At 47.7% G+C, this 26,545-nt stretch overlaps 2 protein-coding genes across 5 annotated transcripts in view; one reads left to right on the forward strand and one right to left on the reverse strand.

Moving 5' to 3' along the window:
• NMNAT1 (nicotinamide nucleotide adenylyltransferase 1) overlaps nucleotides 1-16,768 on the forward strand; it is a 47,223-nt gene extending 30,455 nt beyond the window's left edge. For 3 of the 4 annotated variants that reach the window (XM_050788871.1, XM_050788868.1, XM_050788866.1), the window contains 4 exons: nucleotides 2,091-2,261; nucleotides 5,330-5,513; nucleotides 11,711-11,850; nucleotides 13,266-16,768. In XM_050788871.1, coding sequence (XP_050644828.1) covers nucleotides 2,147-2,261; nucleotides 5,330-5,513; nucleotides 11,711-11,850; nucleotides 13,266-13,666 — 840 coding nt within the window. In that variant the 5' untranslated portion in view covers nucleotides 2,091-2,146 and the 3' untranslated portion in view covers nucleotides 13,667-16,768. Of the gene's footprint in view, nucleotides 1-2,090; nucleotides 2,262-5,329; nucleotides 5,514-11,710; nucleotides 11,859-13,265 lie in introns of all 4 variants that reach the window. The other variant, XM_050788875.1, reaches the window with a different exon arrangement.
• Nucleotides 1-26,545, reverse strand: part of CTNNBIP1 (catenin beta interacting protein 1) — a 668,528-nt gene that overhangs the window by 134,468 nt on the left and 507,515 nt on the right. The window lies entirely within an intron of this gene.

Consider the following 26,545-nt stretch of genomic DNA (forward strand, 5'->3'; position numbering starts at 1 on the left):
CCGGAAGAAATAGCTGAAAAAGTTAAAAGTGGTTGCCTTAGGGACCTGGATGGAAGGGATGGTGAGTGGGATATGATTGATGGCTGTTGGTTTTCATTATTGGCTTTTTTTACCTTGTGATGTTCTAGATCTATATATATGAATTAGTTGAATAAGAAATTTTAGGCCGGGCACGGTGGCTCACGCCTGTAATCCCAGCACTTTCGGAAGCCGAGGCGGGCGGATCACAAGGTCAGGAGATCGAGACCATTCTGGCTAACGTGGTGAAACCCCGCCAACCCCGTCTCTACTAAGAATACAAAAAATTAGCCAGACATGGTGGTGGGCACCTGTAGTACCAGCTACTTTGGAGGCTGAGGCAGGAGAATGGTGTGAACCCGGGAGGCAGAGCTTACAGTGAGCTGAGATCACTCCACTGCACTCCAGCCTGGGGAACAGAGCGAGACTCCGTCTCAAAAAAAAAAAAGAAATTTTAATAAAAATTTAAAATTGGATGCCTTATGTCACTTCATTAGGGTTATGGGAGGATCAGTGGAATAATTGATATGAAAAAGAGGTTTGTAAATTCTATTCAGTGGAAAATTGTGATGTTACTATCATGTTGATTAAAAATGCTATATTTGGTAGATGATAATATTGTTGTGTTAATTAACTGTGGCCACAATAGTGCGACCACAAAACTTGAGTGACATATGATAATGAACACTAATTTTTGTTTTTGAGACTAGGTCAGCTTGTTGGCTTGACGATCTGAGCCAGGTTTGGTTGACCTCACTTGGGTCTGCTCATGTGTCTGAGCAGGGGGACTGTAGTTGTTGGCTGGTCGGGGATGGCCGTGTTCCCCACATGGGGGCGGGGGTTGGATGTCTATCAGTGGGAGCATTGCTGCGCTCCCACGTGTTCTGGCATCCTCCACACTATCACTTGTGCCACATTCTTTTGGCCAAAGCAAGTCAAAAAATGTGGAGAAGTCACTTCCATCTCTTCATGGTGGGAGCTGCAAATTTCACATTGAAAAGGAGGGAGGGAGATGTGGAAGCATTTTTACAGTTAGCATAATGATTGAAGCCAAATTTTTTTTTCTTTTTGAGATGGAGTATCGCTCTGTCACCAGGCTGGGGTACAATGGCGCGATCTTGGCCACTGCAACCTCCGCCTCCCAGGTTCAAGTGGTTCCCCTGCCTCAGCCTCCCAAGTAGCTGGGATTACAGGCGTGTGCCACTACACCCAGCTAATTTTTGTATTTTTAGTAAAGATGGGGTTTCACCATGTTGGCCGGGATGGTCTCAATCTTTTGACCTCATGATCCACCTGCCCCAGTCTCCTAAAGTGCTGGAATTACAGGTGTGAGCCACTGCGCCCAGCCGAAGCCAAATCCTTTTTTTTTTTTTTTTTTTTTTTTTCAGAAGGAGTCTCACTCTGTTGCCCAGGCTGGAGTGCAGTGGCCGGATCCAGCTCACTGCAAGCTCTGCCTCCTGGGTTTACGCCATTCTCCTGCCTCAGCCTCCCGAGTAGCTGGGACTACAGGTGCCCGCCACCTCGCCTGGCTAATTTTTTTGTATTTTCAGTAGAGACGGGGTTTCACTGTGTTAGCCAGGATGGTCTCGATCTCCTGACCTCGTGATCCGCCCACCTCAGCCTCTCAAAGTGCTGGGATTACAGGCATGAGCCACCAAGCCCGGCCTAAGCCAAATACTTTTAGTCCATCTATTGTGAATGAGAACATGGAAGGACATCAAAAGACCTATAACTGGGCTGGGCGTGGTGACTCATGCTTGTAATCCCAGCACTTTGAGAGACTGAGGTGGAAGGATTGCTTGAGACTAGTAGTCTGATACCAGCCTGGGCAACATAGCAAGACCCCCATCTCTACAAAAATTAGTTTTTAAAATAATTAGCCCATCTATTTGGTATGTGCCTGTGTTCCCAGCTACTTTAGAGGCTGAGGTGAGAGCATCACTTGAGCCCAGGAGTCTGAGGGTGCCGTCAGCTGTGGTTGCACCACTATGTTCTAGCCAGGGTAGCAGAGCAAGACCTCATCTTAGAAAAAAAAAATGTGTAACCGAATTTATTTTCTTTTTCCTTTGTAGACAGCAAGGGAGGTGTCACAGTTTTCCATTTAGATCAACAACTTCAAGTTCTTACCATGGAAAATTCCGAGAAGACTGAAGTGGTTCTCCTTGCTTGTGGTTCCTTCAATCCCATCACCAACATGCACCTCAGGTTGTTTGAGCTGGCCAAGGACTACATGAATGGAACAGGTAGGAGCAGTAGCCAAAAACAACTTAAGACTGGAGAACCAGCCAGGCATGGTGGCTCACACCTGCAATCCCAACATTTTGGGAGGCTGAGACGGGCGGATCACGAGGTCAAGAGATTGAGACCATCCTAGCCAACATGGTAAAACCCCGTCTCTACTAAAAAATACAATAATTAGCTGTGCTTGTAGTCCCAGCTACTCAGGAGGCTGAGGCAGTAGAATTGCTTGAACCTGGGAGGTAGAGGTTGCAGTGAGCCAAGATCGCGCCACTGCACTCCAGCCTGGAGACAGAGTGAGACATCATCTCAAAAAAATAGAAAGACTAGAGAACCAGCATGGCTAGGTCTGTTTCAGAATACACATTTCATCCACTGGGCACAAACATGCTGTCCTGCTCCCTTGTACAGTGAATTCTTAGCCAAGAAAGAGGGTGAAGTATGAGGGAAGAATTGAGCATCTGGCTATGACCTGTAGAATAGAAAATACGCCAGGTACAGTGGCTCACACCTGTAATTGCAGTGCTTCGGGAGGCTGAGGTGGGAGGATCACTTGAGGCCAGGAGTTTGAGACCAACCTGGGAAACATAGAGAGACCTCATCTTTACAAAAAAATTATAAACATTAGCCAGGTATGGTGGCATGTGCCTGTGGTCCCAGCTACTCAGGAGACTGAAGTAGGAGGACTGCTTGAGCCCGGGAGGTCTAGGCTGCCGTGAGCCATGATTGTACCTTTGCCCACCAGCCTGGACATCAGAGCAAGACCCTGACCACCCCTCCAAGAAAAAAGGAATTAGATTCTGTCATCCCTGTGCTTAATCTACTTCAGGAGTTTCCCATTACTTAAGGCAAAAAGCGAAAGCTTGTACTTTAGCATACATAAAACCTCCAGGATCAGACACGGCTTTTTAAGTTTTCTTTTTTCTTTCTTTCTTTTTCTTTTGTTTGTGATGAAGTTTCACTCTTGTTGCCCAGGCTGGAGTACAATGGCACAATCTTGGCTCACTGCAACCTCCAACTCCTGGGTTCAAGCAATTTTCCTGCCTCACCCTCCTGAGTAACTGGGATTGCAGGCATGTACCACCACGCCCAGCTAATTTTTTGTATTTTTAGTAGCGATGGGGTTTCTCCATGTTGGTCAGGCTGGTCTCAAACTCCTAACCTCAGGCCTCCCAAAGTGCTGAGATCACAGGCATGAGCCACCACACCCAGCTAAAAGTTTTCATAAACAATGAGGCTGGGTGTGGTGGCTCATGCCTGTAATCCCAGCACTTTGGGAGGCTGAGGCAGACAGATCACAAGGTCAGGAGATTGAGACCATCCTGGCTAACACCGTGAAACCCCATCTCTACTAAAAATACAAAAAAATTAGCCGGATGTGGTGGTGGGCGCCTGTAGTCCCAGCTACTCGGGAGGCTGAGGCAGGAGAATGGTGTGAACCCGAGAGGTGGAACTTGGAGTGAGCCGAGATGCGGCCACTGCACTCCAGCCTGGGTGACAGGGGAGACTCCATCTCAAAAAAAAAAAAAAAAATGCATGAATAGGCTGGGCGTGGTGGCTCACACCTGTAATCCCAGCACTTCGAGAAGCAGAGGGGGCAGATTACCTGAGGTTAGGAGTTTGAGATCAGCCTGACCAATGTGGCAATACCTTGACTCTATAGAGCCTCGCTTTGTCGCCCAGGCTGGAGTACAGTGGCCCGGTCTTGGCTAATTGCAACCTCCACTTCCTGGATTCAAGCGATTCTCTTGCCTCAGCCTCCCCAGTAACTGGGATTACAGGCGCACACCACCATGCCCAGCCTATTTTTGTATTTTTAGTAGAAATGGGGTTTCACCATGTTGACCAGGCTGCTCTTGAACTCCTGTTCTCAAATGATCCTCCCACTTCGGCCTCCCAAAGTGCTGGAATTACAGGCATGAGCCACTGTAACATAACATAACCATAACAGTTTAATGTATATCCTTCCACTCTTCTTTGTATGAATTTATATGCAAACATTTGTGTGTATAACACAGATTTTTTTTTTTTTTTTTGGAAATGGTTCTCACTCTGTCACCCTGGCTGGGCAGGCTGGAGTACAGTGGCAAGATCACAGCTCACTACAGCCTTTACCTCCCGGGCTCAAGTGAGCCGCCTGCCTCAGGCTCCTAAGTAGCTATGACTACAGGCATGCCACTACATCTGGCTAATTTTTAAATTTTTTGTAGAAACTGGGTCCCAGTATTTTGCCCATGTTGGTGTTGAGCTCCTGGGCTCAAGTGATTCTCCTGCCTCGGTCTCCCAAAGCACTGGGATTACAGATGTGAGCCACCACACCTGGCCTTTTGTTACATAAATGATCATATAATATGCTGATAGGTAGATGGATGGATGGCTGCTAAAGCTCACTATTTGCCTATGACATTGAGAAATAGGCTTTTGCATACATCTAGGTGGACAATACAAATTAAGGCTTTTTACAAAGTAATTTGGCAATATCAATAGAAATTTAACTGTATAGGGGAATGAGGTGAGGTACAGAGTTCCAGTTGGGGAAGATGAGAAAATTCTGGAGATGGGTAGGAGCAATGGTTGCACAACAGCGTGTTTGTACTTAATATCATAGAACTGTACACTCGGGTTTATTTTACCATAATTTCAGTCAATTAATTGATCATTCAGCTAATAAGCTGGAATCCCTAAAGAAAGAGAATCTGTGATTATAAAACAATATTGGCCAGGCATGGTGACCATGCCTGTAGTCCCAGCACTTTGGGAGGCTGAGGCAGGCAGATCACTTGAGGTCAGGAGTTGGAGACCTCTTGGCTAACATGGTAAAAACCCCGTCTCTACTAAAAATACAAAAATTAGCCAGCATGGTGATATGCGCCTGTAATCCCAGCTGCTTGGGAGGCTGAGTCAGAATCGCTTCAACCTAGGAGGCAGAGGTTGCAGTGAGCCGAGATCACGCCAGTGCAGCCTGGGGAACAGAGCAAGACTCTGTCTCAACAAACAAAACAAAACAAATAATATTGATCGTGTATAAAATTGAATTTGTTATACCTAGTGTGAAACCTAACTCTTTATCCAGGAAGACACACAGTTGTCAAAGGCATCATCTCTCCTGTTGGTGATGCCTACAAGAAGAAAGGACTCATTCCTGCGTATCACCGGGTCATCATGGCAGAACTTGCCACCAAGAATTCCAAATGGGTGGAAGTCGATACATGGGAAAGTCTTCAGAAGGAGTGGAAAGAGACTCTTAAGGTGCTAAGGTATTTATGGTGTAATCAGCTTTGTCAGTTCTGTGTAAATGGCTAAGCGGCTTATGTTTTTACCATGTTTCAACGTTGCTTACGTCTGTGACCATACAGATTTGCAAAACTGTCACGTGTGTTGTAAGCCATTCCTGTGGAGGGTTACTACAAGACTGTAGAGCACAGCACCAAAGGATGGATCTTCCTTAGCCCTTCTGTGTCTTTCTTTCTTCTTTTTTTTTTTTTTTTTTTTTTTTTTTTTTTTTTTTGAGACGGAGTCTCGCTCTGTCGCCCAGGCTGGAGTGCAGTGGCCGGATCTCAGCTCACTGCAAGCTCCGCCTCTCGGGTTCACGCCATTCTCCGGCCTCAGCCTCCCGAGTAGCTGGGACTACAGGCGCCCGCCACCTCGCCCGGCTAGTTTTTTTTGTATTTCTTAATAGAGACGGGGTTTCACCGTGTTAGCCAGGATGGTTTCGATCTCCTGACCTCGTGATCCGCCCGTCTCGGCCTCCCAAAGTGCTGGGATTACAGGCTTGAGCCACCGCGCCCGGCCCCTTCTGTGTCTTTCATTATGTTTTAAGTTGTTTGCGGCCAGGCGCGGTGGCTCACGCCTGTAATCCCAGCACTTTGGGAGGCTGAGGCAGGTGGATCACCTGAGGTCAGGAGTTTGAGACCAGCCTGGACAACATGGTGAAAACCCGTCTCTACTAAAAATACAAAAATTAGCCGGGCATGGTAGCACACGCCTGTAATCCCAGCTACTTGGGAGGCTGAGGCAGGAGATTCGCTTGAACCCCAGGGTTGGAGGTTGTAGTGAGCCGAGATTGTGCCTCTGCACTCCAGCCTGGGTGACAGAGCAAGACTCCATCTCAAAAAAAAAAAAAGATGTTTGCATGCTTGCTACTATGTGATATCACTGTTAGAAAATAGAGGAAGCCTGCCTGGCCTGTCTGTGCCCCAAATGAGAAAGGCAAAATTGCCAGAAGATGTTATTATCATCAGTCTAAGTGTAAGAGACAGGCGGCTGGCGTGGTGGCTCACGCCTGTAATCCCAGCACTTTGGGAGGCCGAGGCAGGCGGATCACGAAGTCAGGAGATTGAGACTATCCTGGTTAACACGGTGAAACCCCGTCTCTACTAAAAACAGAAAAAATTAGCCGGGTGTGGTGGCGGGCACTTGTAGTCCCAGCTACTCAGGAGGCTGAGGCAGGAGAATGGCATGAACCTGGGAGGCGGAGCTTGCAGTGAGTGGAGATCACGCCACTGCACTCCAGCCTGGGTGACAGAGCGAGACTCCGTCTCAAAAAAAAAAAAAAAGAGACAGGCAGATAATTTAAGGAAGAGAAGCATCAAGTGCTGCATGATCATGGACAGGCCTGATTTGTGTGCTGCTTCCATGACAGCATCTGGAGGGAGTCATAGATCTCTGTGCCCATACCTTTGAAGCGATTCTAGTTAAGGGTTCAAAAACCAGAGTAAGGTCGGGCACGGTGGCTCAAGCCTGTAATCCCAGCACTTTGGGAGGCCGAGACGGGCGGATCACGAGGTCAGGAGATCGAGACCATCCTGGTTAACACGGTGAAACCCCGTCTCTACTAAAAAATACAAAAATACAAAAAATTAGCCGGGCGCGGTGGTGGGCGCCTGTAGTCCCAGCTACTCGGGAGGCTGAGGCAGGAGAATGGCGTGAACCCGGGAGGCGGAGCTTGCAGTGAGCTGAGATCCGGCCACTGCACTCCAGCCCGGGCGACAGAGCGAGACTCTGTCTCAAAAAAAAAAAAAAAAAAAAACCAGAGTAAGTGACATCTAATTATTTCTTTTTTTTTTTTTTGATACGGAGTCTTGCTCTGTCACCCAGGCTGGAGTGTAGTGACGCATTCTCGGCTCACTGCAACCTCTGCCTCCCAGGTTCAAGCAATTCTCCTGCCTCAGCCTCCTGAGTAGCTGGGACTACAGGTGCCCGCCACCACACCCGGCTAATTTTTGTATTTTTAGTAGAAATGGGGGCTGGGCGCAGTGGCTCAAGCCTGTAATCCCAGCACTTTGGGAGGCCGAGACGGGCGGATCACGAGGTCAGGAGATCGAGACCATCCTGGCTAACACGATGAAACCCCGTCTCTACTAAAAAATACAAAAAAATAGCCGGGCGAGGTGGCAGGCGCCTGTAGTCCCAGCTACTCGGGAGGCTGAGGCAGGAGAATGGCGTAAACCCGGGAGGTGGAGCTTGCAGTGAGCTGATATTCGGCCACTGCACTCCAGCCTGGGCGACAGAGCGAGACTCCATCTCAAAAAAAAAAAAAAAAAAAAAATGAAATGGGGTTCTACCTTGTTGGCCAGGCTGGTCTTGAACTCCTGACCTCAGGTGATCTACCTGCCTCAGCCTCCCAACACCTAATTATTTCTTTTTCTTTCTTTCTTTTTTTTTTTTTTTTTTTTTTGAGGTAGAGTTTTACTCTTGTTGCCCAAGCTGGAGTGCAACAGCATGATCTCGGCTCACTGCAAGCTCCGCCCCCCGGGTTCAAGCCATTCCCCTGCCTCAGCCTCCCAAGTAGCTGGGATTACAGGCGTCTGCCACCACGCCCAGCCTATTTTGGTATTTTTAGTAGAACTGGGGTTTCACCCTGTTGACCAGACTGGCCTTGAACTCCTGACCTTAGGTGATCTGCCCATCTCAGCCTCCCAAAGCGCGGGGATTACAGAGGCGAGCCACCGTGCCTGGCTGACACCTAGTTATTTCTTAATGTTATTTTGATTTTTTTAAACTTTCTTTTCTTTCTTTTGCTGGAGATGGGGCCTCGCTTTGTTGCCTAGGCTGATCTCAAACTCCTGGCCTCAAGCAATCCTCCCACCGAGGCCTCCCAAAGTGCTGGGATTACAAATGTGAGCTACCATGCCTGGCCTATTGTTATCTTGAGTTTAAAATGAAAGGGCTTTCTGAAAAGACTTTCTGTTTAGTATCTGTTCTTAGAGTTCTGAACCTTCCAGTTACTAACCATATCATTTAGGGTTCAGACTAGGAAATAGAAACCACTCTGGGTATTTTAAGTGGAAAAAGATTTAAGTACTTGGGCAAAAAGTACTTAAAAGAGCTGAGGCCGGGCGTGGTAGCTCATGACTATAATCCCAGCACCTTGGGAGGCTGAGGCAGATCACCTGAGTCCAGGAGTTCAAGACCAGCCTGGCCAACATGGTGAAATCCTGTCTCTACTAAAAATACAAAATTAGCTGGGCCCATGCCTGTAATCCCAGCTACTAGGTTGGCTGAGGCAGGAGAATTGTCTGAACCTGGGAGGCGGAGGTTGCAGTGAACTGAAATTGTGCCACTGCACTCCAACCTGGGCAACAGAGTGAGACTGTCTCAAAAGAAAAAAAGTAAAAGAGATGGAGAAATGTAAGTCAAGGTCACTCCTCTGATGTTGCCATCAGAGTTCAACAAACCAATTCTGCTTCTGCTGCTATTGAACTGTCTCAGTCTCCTGAAGTTGGTAACAGGACAGTGGACTCCAGCGTCTAGCCACCACACCCATACTAGAAAGGATTACTGGCTATAAATAGCGCAACAAAAGGATCAGGCTGGGCATCATAGCTCACGCCTGTAATCCTAGCTCTTTGGGAGGCCAAGGTGGGTGGATCACCTGAGGTCAGGAGTTCGAGACCACCCTGGCCAACATGGCAAAACCTTGTCTCTACTAAAAATACAAAAATTAGCTGGGCGTGGTGGCACATGCCTGTAGTCCAAGCTACTTGGGAGGCTGAGGCAGGAGAATCGCTTGAACCCAGGAGGTGGAGGTTGCAGTGAGCTGAGATTGCGCCACTGCACTCCAGCCTGGGCAACAGAGCGAGACTCAGTCTCAAAAAAAAAAAGGGATTACTTATCAAGCTCCACAGTCCCAGGACAATGGCCTCTGTCCTCCTTCTGCCTTCCAAATCTCTCAGGAGAGAATCTCATTAGCAGAATCGCAGTCAAGTCCAGAACCTGCTGCAAGGACCTCTGGGAAGTGTGTTGGGCAGGATTGGGCACTGAGCCAGTAGGAGATATCTCACACAATGATCTCTCAAGAGGACTTCCTTTTCAGACTTGGCAGGGAGAAGAGTCTCCACTGCTTGATGGCAAAAATTTATCCCATGAGGGACCAAGTTCCTGGGCCACAGCCCTACCCAACCCTCTGGCTTTATAGTAACCTTATCGCCCATTAAATAGTCATCAGGGTTGGGATGTAGGGGAATAAAGGCCCACAGTTGGATCCCACAAGTGTAGTTGATGTTATTTGGGTAACATTGCACAGTTTGGAAACAGTGGGCACCCTGCTGCCAGCCCAGAATAGAGCTATACACAAATCCTGCTTAGGGCCCCTTCCTTTAAGGCTTCAGGCCCTTGCCGCTCTAGGACCTTCTCCTTGGTGTTCTGGTTCTTTGTTACAAGATTAAGCCACACTCTTCAGTGATCAAGAGTGTGGGCTCTGGACCAGACTGCTGGGGTTCAAGTCCTAGCTCTGCTGTTAATACTTGTAAGTTAAATGACCTTAGGCAAATTAGTCAGTGTCCTCTCTCAATGGGGTAATAAACAATTCTGATACAAGAGATGAGTAGCATATTAAAATCAGAAGTATTTTCAGTGAAACTAGCTGCAAGGTAGCAATAATATAGTCGCTCTGTAATAACCAAAACGTTCAGGCTGGTCATGGTGGCTCACATCTGTAATCCCAGCACTTTGGGAGTCTGAGGCAGGAGGATTGCTTGAGGCCAGGAGTTCAAGACCAGTGTGGGCAACATAGTGAGGCCTCATCTCTCAAAAAAACAAAACATAGCTGAACATGGTGGCACGTGCCTGTAGTCCCAGCTATTTGGGAGTTTGAGGCAGTAGGATCACTTGAGCCCAGGAGTTCTTGGTTGCGGCGAGCTACGATTGTGCCACTGCGCTCCATCCTGGTCAATAGAGTGAGCCTGTGTCTCTAAAAAACAAACCAAAAAAACCCCAAAACATTCACTCAATCAAATTGTTATTGAATGCCTCCTGTGTTTCATAGACTGTGCTAGGAGCTGGAGTTGCAACTGTAAGCCTCCTTTTTCCCCTCCCTTATGGAGATAATAATATTTATGACACAGGATGTTGAGAAGATTTTTTTTTTCTTTTGAGATGGAATTTTGCTCTTCTGCCCAGGCTGGAGTGCAATGGCGCGATCATGGCTCACTGCAACCTCCACCTCCTGGGTTCAAGCGATTCTCCTGCCTCAGCCTCCCGAGTAGCTGGGATTACAGGCGTGCACCACGACACCCAGCTAATTTTGTATTTTTAGCAGAGACCGGGTTTCTCCATGTTGGTCAGGCTGTGTCTCAAACTCCTGACCTCAGGTGATCCACCCGCTTTGGCCTCCCAAAGTGCTGGGATTACAGGCGTGAGCCACCACGCCCAGCAGAGAAGATTTTTAATTTTTTTAGTCTTCCACAACAGTCATCTTATGTTGAGAAGACTTAATCAGATAATCCATGTAAAGGATTCAGTGCAATGTGTGGCATATAATAAATATTGTTGGCCAGGGGCCTGTAATCCCAGCACTTTGGGAGGCTGAGGTGGGCAGGTCGCTTGAGGTCAGAAGTTCAAGACCAGCCTGGCCAGCATGGTGAAACCCCATCGCTACTAAAAATAACAAAAAAATTAGCCGCGTGTGGTGGTGTGCACCTGTAATCCCAGCTGCTCAAGAGGCTGAGGCAAGAGAATTGTTTGAACCCAGGAGCCAGAGGTTACAGTGAGCCAAGATTGTACACTGCACTCCAGCCTGGGCAACAGAGCAAGGCACCATCTCAAAATAATAAATAAATAAGTAATGTTAATGATATATATATATTTTTTTCTTTTTTTGAGATGGAGTCTCACTCTGTCGCCCAGGCTGGAGTGCAATGGTGCAATCTTGGCTCACTGCAACCTCTGCCTCCCAGGTTCAAGGGATTCTCCTGCCTCAGCCTCCCGAGTAGCTGGGATTACAGGTGCCCGCCACCGCGCCCAGCTAATTTTTTGTATGTTTAGTAGAGACGGGGTTTCACCGTGTTAGCCAGGATGATCTTGATCTCCTGACCTCGTGATCCACCCGCCTCAGCCTCCCAAAGTTCTGGGATTACAGGCGTGAGCCGCCACGCCCGCTATACATAGTGTTCATGTTATATTCTAATGGAGCATGTGAGAAGGAGAAATATTCTATTGTTTTGTTGTTTTATAGACACCATCAAGAGAAATTGGAGGCTAGTAACTGTGATCACCCGCAGAACTCACCTACGCTAGAAAGGATTGGAAGGAAGAGGAAGTGGACTGAAAAACAAGATTCTAGTCAAAAGAAATCCCTAGAGCCAAAAACAAAAGGTTTGTATGTTTTAGCAGGACCCACGGACTACAGTTGATAAGATTCTATAGCTGAGCAAACCCCTGTGTATTTTTTTTTTTTTTTTGAGGCAATCTTGCTCTGTCGCCCAGGCTAGAGTACAGTGGCGCGATCTCGGCTCATTGCAAGCTCCGCCTCCCAGGTTCACACCATTCTCCTGCCTCAGCTTCGCAAGCAGTTGGGACTACAGGTGCCCGCCACCACGCCCATCTAATTTTTTTTGTATTTTTAGTAGAGATGGGGTTTCACCGTGTTAGCCAGGATGGTCTCGATCTCCTGACCTTGTGATCTGCCCTTCTCGGCCTCCCAAAGTGCTGGGATTACAGGGGTGAGCCATGGCGCCTGGGCCTTATTTTTTTGTTTTTTAGAAATGGAGTCTCGCTATGTTGGCCAGGTTGGTCTTGAACTCCTGGCCCCAAGCAGTCCTCCTGCCTTGGCCTCTCAAAGTGCTAGGATTACAGGTGTCAGCCACTATGCCTGGCCTTTATTTTCATTTTATATCGCACACTTGTGGGTGTCTGGAAAATGCCCCTTATTAGTTTCATGAAGCGAAGGAGAGTAAAAGGCACTGGGAGCTTATTTCTCCTGCAGTGGTCTCCAATCTTTGAGGTGTCCTAGGTCTCTTTTGGGAATCTGATTCTCATAAAAACTGTAAACTGTCATTCTTTTTTTTTTTTTGAGACGGAGTTTTGCTCTTGTTGCCCAGGCTGGAGTGCGATGGCATGCTCTTGGCTCACTGCAACCTCTGCCTCCCAAGTTCAAGCGATTCTCCTGCCTCAGCCTCCCGAGTATCTGGGGTTACCAGCATACGCCACCACCCCTGGCTAATTTTGTATTTTTAGTAGAGACGGTATTTCACCATGTTGGTCAGGCTGGTCTCAAACTCCTGACCTCAAGTGATCCACCCGCCTCGGCCTCCCAGAGTGCTGGGATTACAGGCGTGAGCCACCACACTCGGCCTGAACCCTCATTCTTTTTTTTTTTTTTTTGAGACGGAGTCTCACTCTGTCGCCCAGGCTGGAGTGCAGTGGCGCGATCTCGGCTCACTGCAAGCTCCGCCTCCCGGGTTCACGCCATTCTCCTGCCTCAGCCTCCCGAGTAGATGGGACTACAGGCGCCCACAACCGCGCCTGGCTAATTTTTTGTATTTTTAGTAGAGACGGGGTTTCACCGTGGTCTCGATCTCCTGACCTTGTGATCCACCCGCCTCGGCCTCCCAGAGTGCTGGGATTACAGGCGTGAGCCACCACACTCGGCCTGAACCCTCATTCTTGAAAAGCACGTACATACCTTCATTTTGATACAGTGGGTTATTAGAAAAGTAAACCCCTTTCCACTTGGAGGAGGTAGAGGGGAAGAAAAATCATACCCCAAAGCTCTGTTTTATTCTTCCCAGCGGTGCCAAAGGTCAAGCTGCTGTGTGGGGCAGATTTATTGGAGTCCTTTGCTGTTCCCAATTTGTGGAAGAGTGAAGACATCACCCAAATCGTGGCCAACTATGGGCTCATATGTGTTACTCGGGCTGGAAATGATGCTCAGAAATTTATCTATGAATCGGATGTGCTGTGGAAACACCGGAGCAACATTCACGTGGTGAATGAATGGATCACTAATGACATCTCATCCACAAAAATCCGGAGAGCCCTCAGAAGGGGCCAGAGCATTCGCTACTTAGTACCAGATCTTGTCCAAGAATACATTGAAAAGCATAATTTGTACAGCTCTGAGAGTGAAGACAGGAATGCTGGGGTCATCCTGGCCCCTTTGCAGAGAAACACTGCAGAAGCTAAGACATAGGAATTCTACAGCATGATATTTTGTACTTCCCATTTGGGGATCTGAAACGATCTGGGTGTTACTAACTGGGGAAAGAAGTTGTGATCTGTTGCCTAAACTAAAGCTTAAAAGTTTAGTAAAAATCATCTGGGCGCAGTGGCTCACGCCTGTAATCCCAGCAGTTTGGGAGGCCGAGGCGGGTGGATCACAGGGTCAAGAGATCGAGACCATCCTGGCCACAATATGGTGAAACCCCATCACTACTAAAAATACAAAAATTAGCTGTGTGTGGTGGCATGTGCCTGTAGTCCCAGCTACTTGGGAGGCTGAGGCAGGAGAATCGCTTGACCCCAGTTAGTGGAGTTTGCAGTGAGCTGAGATCGCACCACTGCACTCCAGCCTGGTGACAGAGCAAGACTCCGTCTCAAAAAAAAAAAAAAAGTAGGCCGGGCGCGGTGGCTCAAGCCTGTAATCCCAGCACTTTGGGAGGCCGAGACGGGTGGATCACGAGGTCAGGAGATCAAGACTATCCTGGCTAACACAGTGAAACCCCGTCTCTACTAAAAAATACAAAAAAATAGCCAGGCGAGGTGGCGGGCGCCTGTAGTCTCAGCTACTCGGGAGGCTGAGGCAGGAGAATGGCGCAAACCCGGGAGGTAGAGCTTGCAGTGAGCTGAGATCCGGCCACTGCGCTCCAGCCTGGGCCACAGCGCCAGACTCCGTCTCAAAAAAAAAAAAAAAAAAAAGTAGTAAAAATCAATGGTAAGTTAAAATATGTTTTTGTTTGTTTTTGAGATGGAGTCTCTACTAAAAATACAAAAAATTAGCTGGGCATGGTGCCGCATGACTGTAATCCCAGCTACTTGGGAGGCTGAGGCAGGAGAATCACTTGAACCCGGGAGGCAAAGGTTCCAGTGAGCCAAGGTCATGCCACTGCACTTCAGCATGGGCAAAAGAGCAAAACTCCATCTCAAAAAAAAAAAAAAAAAAAAGGCCGAGTATGGTGGCTCACACCTGTAATCCCAGCACTTGGGGAGGCCCAAGCAGGTGGATCATTTGAGGTCAAGAGTTCAAGATCAGCCTGGCCAATATGGTGAAACCGCATCTCTACTTAGAATACAAAAAATTAGCTGAGCATCGTGGTGGACCCCTGTAATCCCAGCTACTTGGGAGGCTGAGGCAGGAGAATTGCTTGAACCTGGGAGGCAGAATGTTGCAGTGAGCGAAGATCGTGCCATTGCATTCCAGCCTGGGTGACAGAGCGAGACTCCATCTCAAAAAAAAAAAAAAAAAAAAAGCCTGACAGCAAGCAGGTTTCAGGATCCATCTGCCAGGTCAGTGAAAGGCTGGAGCCTCAAATCCTGCAGATGAGGGTCATTTTCTCCTTAGCTTCTTGGAGTTTAAGAGTTGAAGGAGCCCTGAAAAGTCATGACAGAGCAAGATGAAGCTATCAGAACTGAATTTGGACTTCCTCTGGGAAACTATACCTCGTTCATCTGAAGTGTCATGTAAACTGCAGAAAGGTTCCAATGCTGGAAACTTCTCTCGTACTGTCGTGCCTTCCTACTTAGAAGTGCCTGTGCCCTGCTCAGCTGTGACTGTACTGACCTCAGGACCTCACTGGACAAGGCTTGTGGGGACCCTTGCAGGAGCCCTGGTAAGGGTGCAATGATCCTATTGTTTTTTGTTTCTGAGATGGAATCTCACTCTGTGAGGTTGGAGTGCAGTGGCACCAGCTTGGCTCACTGCAACCTCCGCCTCCTGGGTTCAAGCAATTCTCCTGCCTCAGCCTCCCGAGTAGCCGGGATTACAGGCGCCCACTACCATGTCTGGCTAATTTTGTATTTTTAGTAGAGATGGGGCTTTGCCGTGTTAGACAGGCTAATCTTGAACTCCTGACCTCAGGTGATCTGCCCACCTCGGCCTCCCAAAGTGCTGGGATTACAGCCGTGAGCCACCGCACCCAGCCTGATCCTATTGTTGCACTATTTATGGAGCAACAACTTTGTACAAAGAACAAGCTTTGTATAGAGAGCAAGCTTGGCTTTTTCTCCCAACGCCAAGGATACCGTTGATGCTGCCATGTAATAGCATAATTTTAGGTGTCCTCAAGGACAGAACTTCCACGTTGAATAACGGAAGTTAGAACAATGAATTTCACAGGGGAATAAATATTAATGACTGATGTGAAGAAAATATGCCATTGTTTATTCCCTCCTGCATCATTTCCATAATTTGCTTTTGTACTGTGAATTTAGAGGAAATGTGTGATGCTGGTGTTTTGTTTGGCTTGTTTGATGCTGGGGGTTTTATGTATTGTACCCTTTACCCCTTACATTGTGTAATTTGAATGCGGCAAACAAAGCTGCGGTAAAAGTCCTTGATTGGTGTCTTCATTCGGATGATGGAGAGCCTTTGTGGTAGTGTTTGCCTATGTGAACAGCAGATCTTTCAAGTAAGAGAAGTGGCTTTTCCTTGGTGATGAAGGGGTAGAGATTGAGCCATGGGGATGGTTTAGGTTAAAGAATGCTTTTTTTTTTTGGCCATCGTGAGGATCTAACAACAGAGTAGAAGGAAGGATGCCCTAAGTCAGCATGCAGGGTGGTGGGAAGGCTTTCATCTTCCTTACCCAAACCTCTCTTTTCACTTTTCTAGAAGTCCGGAAGTTGTTATATGATGAAATAGCCTCCTATAACGTTTATGTCTGGGTGCCGCAGGAGGCCCGTTCCTCTAATATCCTCATAATTCTTCTCAAAGGCCTGTGATCTAAACATTTCACCACGGCATCCACTCAGCTGTGAGGCTGCATACACAGTCTCCACCTCTGAAATCCAAACTTAGTTTACCAGTGGTGCTGTTTGAACTTCATCACGCCAGCACTTACTGAACACCTACTGTGTGCTTGGCTTGTGCTCCTGAGTGCCTTATATCGTAAGGAAACAGCAAAATCAGGGGACTGGTATAAATAGTGAAGCTGGGCTTGAATCTAAGCTTTGTCTTCAGAACCAGTACCCCAATCTCTCTTTCTGTAAAATACTACTTTTCGAATAATGAAGTTGTAGCCAAATCTTGAAATTTTTCATTTACCCTAAGTGAGGACAAATAAAGCTTTCAACAACAGTTTGTGGTAGTCTCATGGAGATGAGTCCGACATCTTCCGTCCTCACAGAAGGACTAGGCTGAACTTGCCCAGTGTTAGCAATTCCTTGGAACTAGAAGAGTGGAATCCGAGGGAGAAGGTGATATGGGCCATAATTAACGTCTGTGTGTGTGCGCGCCTCTGAGACAGTTTTGCTGTTTCACCCAGGCTGGAATGCAGTGGCGTGATCTCGGCTCACTACAACCTCTGCCTCCTGGGTTCAAGCAATTCTCCTGCCTCAGCCTCCCAAGGAGCTGGGATTACAGGCATGTGTCACCACGCCTGGCTAATCTTTGTATTTTTGGTAGAGACAGGGTTTCACCGTGATGGCCAAGCTGGTCTCAAACTCCTGGCCTCAAATGATCCACCCACCTCGGCCTCCCAAAGTGCTGGAGTTACAGGTGTGAACCACCACGCTCTGCCCAGATGGGGTTTTTGACCTGTCATAGTGGTGCCTGGTCCCATTATTATCTGTTTTGACTCTGCAGGGATGATCGCTGTCCCCTTGCTGTCCTTTAATGAAACTGTCACCTCAGTTTCAGAACTGGAATTCAGATCCGTTTCTCCCTCACGTGTGTTACCAAGTCTAAATGACTTGCCGTGGGCAGTGTTTCCCAAATAAAGTGAAGCTGCCCAATACATTTTTCCAAAACAATGGATAACCTGACAATTACATTGTAAAACATTAGGGAAAATAGCAAACACACGAAATTAGTGATAATAGTATAATGAGCCCCTACGTACCTGTCATGAACTTCAAGCATACCATTTTGCCAATCCATCTACACTTGTTCTGTTTTGCTGGAGTCTTTTAAAGCAAATCCCAGATGTGTAATTTTACCCATAAATACTTCAGTGTGAGGAATGCTGAAGTCCAATTTGTACATTAAAACAAGTATATTGGCTAGCGCTGGGCGTGGTGACTTAGCCAGTCTTGGTGGCTCACATCTGTAGTCCCAGCACTTTGGAAGGCCAAGGTGGAAGGATTGCTTGAGCCCAGGAGTTCAAGAACAGCCTGGGTAACATAGCAAGACCCTATCTTTAGAGAAAAAACAACAACAACAACAACAACGTACTGACTGGGCACAGTGGCTCACGCCTGTAATCTCAGAAATTTGGGAATCAGAGGCAGCAGATTGTTTGAGCCCAGGAATTCGAGACTAGCCTGGGCAACATGGCAAAACCCTGTCTCTACCAAAAATACAAAAATTAGCTGGGTGTGGTAGTATGTGCCTATAGTCCCAGCTACTCAGGAGGCTGAGGTGAGAGGATGGTTTGAGCACAGGAGGCAGAGGTTACAGTGAGCTGAGATTGCACTGTTGCACTCCAGCCTGGGTGACAGAGCCAGACCCTGTCTCAAAAAACAAAACAAGGCTGGGCATGGTGGCTCAGGCTGGGCGTGGTGGCTCACACCTGTAATACTAGCACTTTGGGAGGCCGAGGTGGGTCGATCACCTGAGGTCAGGAGTTCAAGACCAGCCTGGCCAACATGGTGAAACCCCGTCTCTACCAAAAATACAAAAAATTATACGGGCATGGTGGCAGACACCAGTAATTCCAGCTACTTGGGAGTCTAAGGCAGGAGAATTGCTTGAACCCAGGAGGCAGAGGTTGCAGTGAGCCACAATCATGACACTGCATTCAGCCTGGGCAACAAGAGCAAAAACTCCCTCTCAACAAACAAACAAAAACAAAACAAGTGTACTATGTCTGGTGCGGTGGCTCATGCCTGTAATCCTAGCACTTTGGGAGGCCGAGGCGAGTGGATCACGAGGTCAGGAGATCGAGACCATCCTGCCTAACATGGTGAAACCCGGTCTCTACTAAAAATCCAAAAATTAGCTGGGCATGGTGGTGGGCGCCTGTAGTCCCAGCTACTTGGGAAGTTGAGGCAGGAGAATGACGTGAACCCAGAAGGTGGAGCTTGCAGTGAGCCGAGATTGTGCCACTGCACTCCAGCCAGCCTGGGCGACAGAGCAAGACTCCATCTCAAAAAATAAAGTAAAGTAAAGTACAGTAAAGTAAAGTAAATAAAAAGGCCAGGCATGGTAGCTTGTGCATGTAGTCCCAGCTGCTTGGGAGGTGGAGGGGAGAAGATTTTGCTTGAGCCTGGGATATAGAGGCTGTAGTGAGCTGTGATTGCCCCACTGCACTCCAGCCTGTGCAACTGAGACCCTGTTTCAAAAAAATGAAATAGTACAGCTAAAAGTATCAATGTCACCAAAGCAGAAGGCCCAAGTCTCCAGTCTCCAGCCACACTTTTGTTGAGACAATAGTATTCATAAAGTGATTTTCAAAATTTTTATTTACTTATTTCCCACTGCATAAGCTGGTCTAGCATGAATTATGGGTTTTTGGTTTTTTGTGTTTTGGTTTTTTTTGAGACAGAGTCTCGCTGTGTCACCCAGGCTGGAGTGCAGTGGCGCAATCTCAGCTCACTGCAACCTCCGCCTCTCGGGTTCAAGAAATTCTCCTGCCTGAGCTTCCCGAGTAGCTGGGATTACGGGCGCACGCCACCTTGCCCGGCTAACTTTCGTATTTTTAGTAGAGACAGGGTTTCTCCATGTTGGCCCGGCTGATCTCAAACTCCTGACCTCAAATGATCCACCTGCCTTGGCCTCCCACAGTGCAGGGATTACAGGCATGAGCTATTACACCCAACCAAAGTAGTATTTTATTTAACATTTGTATCTTCAGCAACTTAAGCATGTTCAAAACTGAACCATAATTTTGCTCTCAAATAGATAAGTAATCATAAGAAAGTTGCTTAAGAAGAAAGGGTACCTTGGCCGGGTGTGGTGGCTCATGCCTGTAATCCCAGCACTTTGGGAGGCCAAGGCATGTGGATCACCTAAGGTCAGGAGTTCAACACCAGCCTGGACAACATGGTGAAACCCTGTCTCTAATAAAAGTACAAAAAAATTAGCCAGGTGTGGTGGCAGGCGCTTGTGGTCCTAGCTACTCAGGAATCTGAGGCAGGAGAATTGCTTGAACCTGGGGAGGCAGAGGTTACAGTGAGCCAAGATCGTGCCACTGCACTCCAGCCTGGGTGACAGAGCGAGACTCCATCTCAAAAAAAAAAAAAAAAAAAGTACCTTGTTTTGGTTTTTTTTTTTTGAGACAGTCTCGGGTTCAAGTGATCTTGTGCCTCAGCCTCCTGAGTAGCTGGGATCACAGGCATGCACCACCACACCCAGCTAATTTTTGTATTTTTAGTAGAGATGGGGTTTTGTCATGTTGGTCATGCTGGTCTCAAACTCCTGGCCTCAAGTGATCCCCCCATCTCTGCCCCTCAAAGTGCTGGTATTACAGGCATGAGCCACTGTGCCCAGCCAAAAGTACCTTGATTTTATTTATTATATTGATAGGGAAAGGAGGCAGAGAAATTCTGAGCAGAAGAGGGTGGGTCCCCAGTGGGTCACCACCTGGAGCCGAAAAGCCTGATACTATGGCCCAAAGTGAGCATTTACATCCCTGTTTACCCTCTTGAAAGTTGCCTTTTCCGGCCGTGCGCGGTGGCTCAAGCCTGTAATCCCAGCACTTTGGGAGGCCAAGACGGGCAGATCACGAGGTCAGGAGATCGAGACCATCCTGGCTAACACGGTGAAACCCCGTCTATACTAAAAAATACAAAAAAAAAAAAACTAGCCGGGCGAGGTGGCGGGCGCCTGTAGTCCCAGCTACTCGGGAGGCTGAGGCAGGAGAATGGCGTGAACCCGGGAGGCGGAGCTTGCAGTGAGCCGAGATCCAGCCACTGCACTCCAGCCTGGGCGACAGAGCGAGATTCCGTCTCAAAAAAAAAAAAAGAAAGAAAACCCCAGGCTCAGCTGGGCGCAGTAGCCTGTAACCCTAGCACTTTTGGAGGCCAAGGCGGCAGATCACTTGAGGTCAGGAGTTCAAGACCAGCCTGGCCAACATGACGAAACCTCACCTATACTAAAAATACAAAAATTAGCTGGACATGGTGGCGGGTGCCTGTAATCCCAGCTACTCAGGAGGCTGAGGCACGAGAATCACTTGAACCCAGGAGGCAGAGGTTGCACTGAGCCGAGATCACGCGACTGCACTCCAGCCTAGGTGATAGAGCAAGACTCAGTCTCAAAAAAAAACAAAAACAAAACAAAACAAACCCGAGCTCAGTCAGCAGAGAGAGGAGAAGCAGCTGGATGTTGGAGACTATGGTTGGAGGGCAGAAAGAAGTGGCTTGACTTCAGAGGGACAGCTTCATGGTGTAGCTTTGAAGAGGATCCAGCCAGGGATGGCTGGACTTCAGGGGAATATTACCTTGCTCCATCCTCTTTTCAGCTCCTCTTCCCACTGAGAGCAACTTTCATTGGCAATACATTTCCATGCATTTACCATCTTCAATTCATTTGTGCTACCTCATTCCTCCTGGATGCTGGACAAGAACTCGGGTACCACAAGTGCGGGTGCACAAGGCTGTCACACTGACCCTCCACTGAGTTGTTAATACTTAAGCTGTCTGCGGACAGCAAAGCTAAAAGGGCATTGTAACACCCCTTCTGGGGCTTCGGGGGTTGCAGGCACCCTCACCAGATGCTGCTGCGGGGCCCACACACAGTTTTGCTCCTGCAGGTGCCCAAAAGCACTCGCCCCGGCTCCTGCACCTGCTGACCTGTGTGCTCCGCCTCCCATAAGAAGTGGAGCACAGCAGGTCCAAGTGAGTGGAATGGCCCCTGCCAGCACCAAAGCGGCTGGTTGGTTCCAGCGCCCCTGCCTTCCAGTTCCTGCCAATGAAGGGGTCAGGGACCTATCCTGCTTCAAAATGTATCAGAATTTTTTTCATTGCAAGTAGCAGGAAGCTCAACTCAAAGTGGTTTAAACACAGACATACTCAGAAGTACAGACATAGGGCAGAATTGAAGGTTTGTAGATGCAGTAAATCAACACTGTCCTCGGGGACCCGGGTTCTTTCCATCCCTCTACTCTTCTAGTCACAGTGTCTTAAATCTAGTGCGCTTGAATTATAGGAGAGTCACCAGTAGCCAGGCTTCCTTGTTCATGTTAGGAGTGGCTCCCCATGGTTCCCCATGGCTCTGTTCCCTTCCAAACTCCTCATCGCATCTCACTGGCTGATTCAGTCATTTAAACCTGATTCTCCCTAAAGCCAATCACTGGCAAAGCTAATAGGGTTTCCGGGATTGGTTTAGCCTGATACTAATCCAGGTCTACCTTCAGGAGCTGGACCAGACTCCCTAATGGCACTGCTTTCTTGTGGTAGGGAGGGGAGGTATGGATGGTGTGGAGTCCACCGTAAGGTCCATGCCAGTCTTTGCTGAACCAGCATCAGACTCCATCAAGCAACAGAAGAGAGGTTCCAGGATAAAGGGCCCCTCAGCAATCCCCATCCATTGCTGTCTAGGAGGAACAGTGCTTGTACACGGGTTCAGGACCTCAGTCTTGGCTGTAATCTTCTGGTTTACTTTGCCAGCACCAAACAGAAGGAAAGAGAGGGCTCAAATTTGGCCAAGTAAATTCTTCCTCTCCTTCCAGAGGTAACCTTGAGTCCTGTCTGGAAAGAGATTAGAATTGTAAAGGATAAAAATTAGTCCTTATCCTACGGCAAGTGGAGTCTATGTCTGCTTCAACTGAAATTCAATTCTGTCCATAATAGATGACCCTTGCTCAAGCTGGCCAGAAGCCACAACAACCAGCACGGAGGTTAAAACTTATTATTAGTTTTTCCGTGATTTTCATTTTCAGGCCAAGTTTTAGAACAATAAGATTTTAAGAATAGGAAGTAAGATTTCTGTATATCCTGTTCTCTTAGTCATCTGGATTTTTTTTTTTTTTTTTTTTAAGATGGAGTCTTGCTTCTTTATCCAGGCTGGAGTGCAATGGCGTGATCTCGCCTCACTGCAACTTCTGCCTCCCGGGTTTAAGCAATTCTCCTGCCTCAGCCTCCCCAGTAGGTGGGATTACACCCCTGGCTAATTTTTGTGGTTTTAGTAGAGACGGGATTTCACCCTGTTGACCAGACTGATCTCGAACTCTTGACCTCAAGTGACCTTCAGCCTCCCAAAGTGCTGGGATTACAGGCATGAGCCACCACACCAAGCCTGGAATCAATGCCTTATTGTTACAAGAATCAACAGCTAGCTTGTTATGGGCAGGGTGATGTCACTCTGGCTTCTCAATGAAAATGGCATTTCTCCTTTGGAAAAGGTCATAGCCAGTCAGTCAGTCAGTCAACAAACATTTATTGAGTACTTGCCAGGCACTGTACTAGACCCTGGAGATACTGGAGTGGTGAATGAAATGAACATGGGCTCTGCCCTGGAAAGTTTCATGGAAAAGGCAGTCAATAAAAAAGAAAAAGGCCGGGCGCGGTGGCTCAAGCCTGTAATCCCAGCACTTTGGGAGGCCGAGACGGGCGGATCACGAGGTCAGGAGATCGAGACCATCCTGGCTAACACGGTGAAACCCCGTCTCTACTAAAAAAATACAAAAAAAACTAGCCGGGCGAGGTGGCGGGTGCCTGTAGTCCCAGCTACTCGGGAGGCTGAGGCAGGAGAATGGCGTGAACCCGGGAGGTGGAGCTTGCAGTGAGCTGAGATCCCGCTACTGCACTCCAGCCTGGACGACAGAGCAAGACTCCGTCTCAAAAAAAATAAATAAAATGAAATGAAAAAAAAAAAAAAAGAAAAATACATAATTGTGGATTATAATAATGATAAAGGATGTAAGCAGAGATGTGATGTGGAGTAAGTGTGTATTAGGAGCATATAGGAAGGCTGTTCTGAGAAGGTGACTCTCAGGTTCTTGAAGATATCCAAGTACTCTTCTGTCCAAATTCTAAACCAACTGAAAAATAATACAAAAAAAAAAAAAAAAAAAAAAAAAAGCAACAAAAGGGTTGAGCACAGTGTCTCATGCCTGTAATCCCAGCTACTCTAGAGGCTGAGGCAGGAGAATTTCTTGAACCCGGGAGGCAGAGGTTGAGCCATGGCATTCCAGACTGGGTGACAAAGGGAGACTCTGTCTCTAAATAAATAAATAAGTAAATAAATACTTTAGGTTTAGTTTTTTTTTTTTTTTTTTCGAGACAGGGTCTCACTTTTCATTCAGGCTGGAATGCAATGAATGGTTCCATCATGGCTCACTGCAGCCTCAACCTTCCAGGTTCAAGCAATCGTCCCCCCTCTGTCTACTGAGTAGCTGAGACTACAGGTGCATACCACCACACCCAGCTAGTTTTTTATTTTTTGTAGAGATGGGACGTTGCCATCTCACCCAGACTGATCTCAAAATCCTGGGCTCAAATGATTCTCCTCCCTCGGCCTCCCAAAATGCTGGGATTACAGGCATGTGCCACCGCGCCCAGCCTAGGATTATAATTTTGTATAGATTACTTAGTTGACAAAAATGGTTCAGTGCCTGTTGCCCTGAGAGCAAGCTTTCATTCCAGTTTACCAGGGACTTTTCCAATTTTAGCAGTGAGAGTTCCATGTCGCAGGCACTCCTTCAATCCTAGTTGTTCCAATCCTAAGAGGATGAGCAAAGGCCAGGGGTGTTTAGGGAAAATTCCTCTCCATGGAGACCATGTCTAGAAAAGACTGTAGCCCTATGGCCGGGCGCAGTGGCTCACCCCTGTAATCCCAGCACTTTGAGAGGCCGAGACAGGTGGATCACGAGCTCAGGAGATCGAGACCATCCTGGCTAACACGGTGAAACCCTGTCTCTACTAAAAAATACAAAAAATTAGACAGGCGTGGTGGTGGGCGCCTGTAGTCCCAGCTACTTGGGAGACTGAGGCAGGAGAATGGCGTGAACCCGGGAGGCAGAGCTTGCAGGGAGTTGAGATGACGCCACTGCACTCCAGCCTGGGCAACAAAGCCAGACTCAGTCTCAAAAAAAGAAAAGAAGAGGAGAAGAGAAGAGAGAGAAAGGACAAGACTGTACCCCAGTAGTGACTTCTGAGCTGGAAGCCAAAGGAACTAACCAGGCAAAAACCAGGAGAAAAAACATCCCAGAAAGGGAACAGCAAATACCAAGACTCTGAAGGAAAGGGCGTGATATGATTAGAGGAACTGAGTTGGGGGAGACAGGATGTACCGCTGGTGGAGGAGTAGCCAGGAGCCAAACCAGCAAGGACTTTGTGAACCTAACCATGAGAGAGCGTGCAAATTTCCTTTTAAGAAAAATAGGGGCCGGGCGGGGTGGCTCAAGCCTGTAATCCCAGCACTTTGGGAGGCCGAGATGGGCGGATCACGAGGTCAGGAGATTGAGACCATCCTGGCTAACACGGTGAAACCCTGTCTCTACTAAAAAAAAAAAAAAAAAAAAAAAAAAAAACTAGCCGGGCGCGGTGGTGGGCGCCTGTAGTCCCAGCTACTCGGGAGGCTGAGGCAGGAGAAGGGCGTAAACCCGGGAGGCGGAGCTTCCAGTGAGCCGAGATCGCGCCACCGCACTCCAGCCTGAGCGACAGAGTGAGACTGTCTCCAAAAAAAAAAAAAAAAAAACAAAGAAAAATAGGACAGGCCAGGAGCGGTGGCTCACACCCGTAACCCCAGCACTTTAGGAGGCCGAGGGGGGTGGATCACCTGAGGTCAGGAGTTCAAAACCAGCCTGACCGATATCGTGAAACCCCGCATCTACTAAAAATACAAAAATTGGCCGGGCATAGTGGCATGCGCCTGTAGTCCCAGCTACTCAGAAGGCTGAGACAGAATTGCCTGAACTCAGGAGGTGGAGGTTGCAGTGAGCCGAGACTGTGCCACTGCACTCCAGCCTGAGCAACAGAACGACACCCCATCTCAAAAAAATAAATAAATAAATAAAAGAAAGAAAGAAAAAAAAAAGAAAAAAGTATAATGGGACAATACTAAAGGGCTGTAAGCAAGGAGTGAGAAGATCTGAATTATATTCCTTAAAATCTTGCCGTGGCCGTGTATGGAGAATTGTTTTGAGGGGCTCAGAGGGGAAGCAGCAGGTCCAGATGAAAGACTTTTATAAGTGGTCCTGGCAAGAGATGATAGGGACTTGGGTTAAGATGGTAGAACCAAGAGGACTTGCTGAGGGACTGGATTTCGGCCAGCAGAGAAGATGGAAATTCACACATCTACTGGATTCTTAGCTTGAGCAACCAGCGGCCTAATGGTGGAATATATGGAGATACGGACAACTGGAAAAAATTTTGTTCTTACACTTTCTAGCTTAGATGTGTCAAGTTTCAGATGCCTTAAGTTTCAGATGCCTTTAAGATAGCCAAGTGGAGATGTCAAGTAGGAGGTGAGAGGTGGCACTGAACGTGCAGGCAGGTTACCTGGGTTTGAATCCAGACTCTGCCAATTATATGACCTTGGGCAAGTTAACCTATCTATGCCTCAGTTTTTAGCTCTGTCAAAGGGAGATAATAAAATAACTATTGGAGAAGTAGGATTTTGCAACAAATAATAATATACATAGCACTCAACAAACGTTAGCCTTTTTTTTTTTTTTGAGACAGAGTCACTCTGTCCCCCAGGCTGGAGTGCAATGGCACAATCTCTGCTCACTGCAATCTCTGCCTCCCGGGTTCAAGCGATTCTCCTGCCTCAGCCTCTCCAGGAGCTGAAACTACAGACATGTGCCACCATACCTGACTAATTTTTGTATTTTTTTTAGTAGAGATGGGGTTTCACCATGTTAGCCAGGCTTGTCTCAAATTCCTGACCTCAGGCGATCCACCTACCTCAGCCTCCCAAAGTGCTGAGATTACAGGCGTGAGCCACTGTGCCCAGCTAAATGTTAGCTTTTAT

This window comes from Macaca thibetana, chromosome 1 (assembly GCF_024542745.1).
Source record: "Macaca thibetana thibetana isolate TM-01 chromosome 1, ASM2454274v1, whole genome shotgun sequence".
Classification (NCBI taxonomy): Eukaryota; Metazoa; Chordata; class Mammalia; order Primates; family Cercopithecidae; genus Macaca; species Macaca thibetana.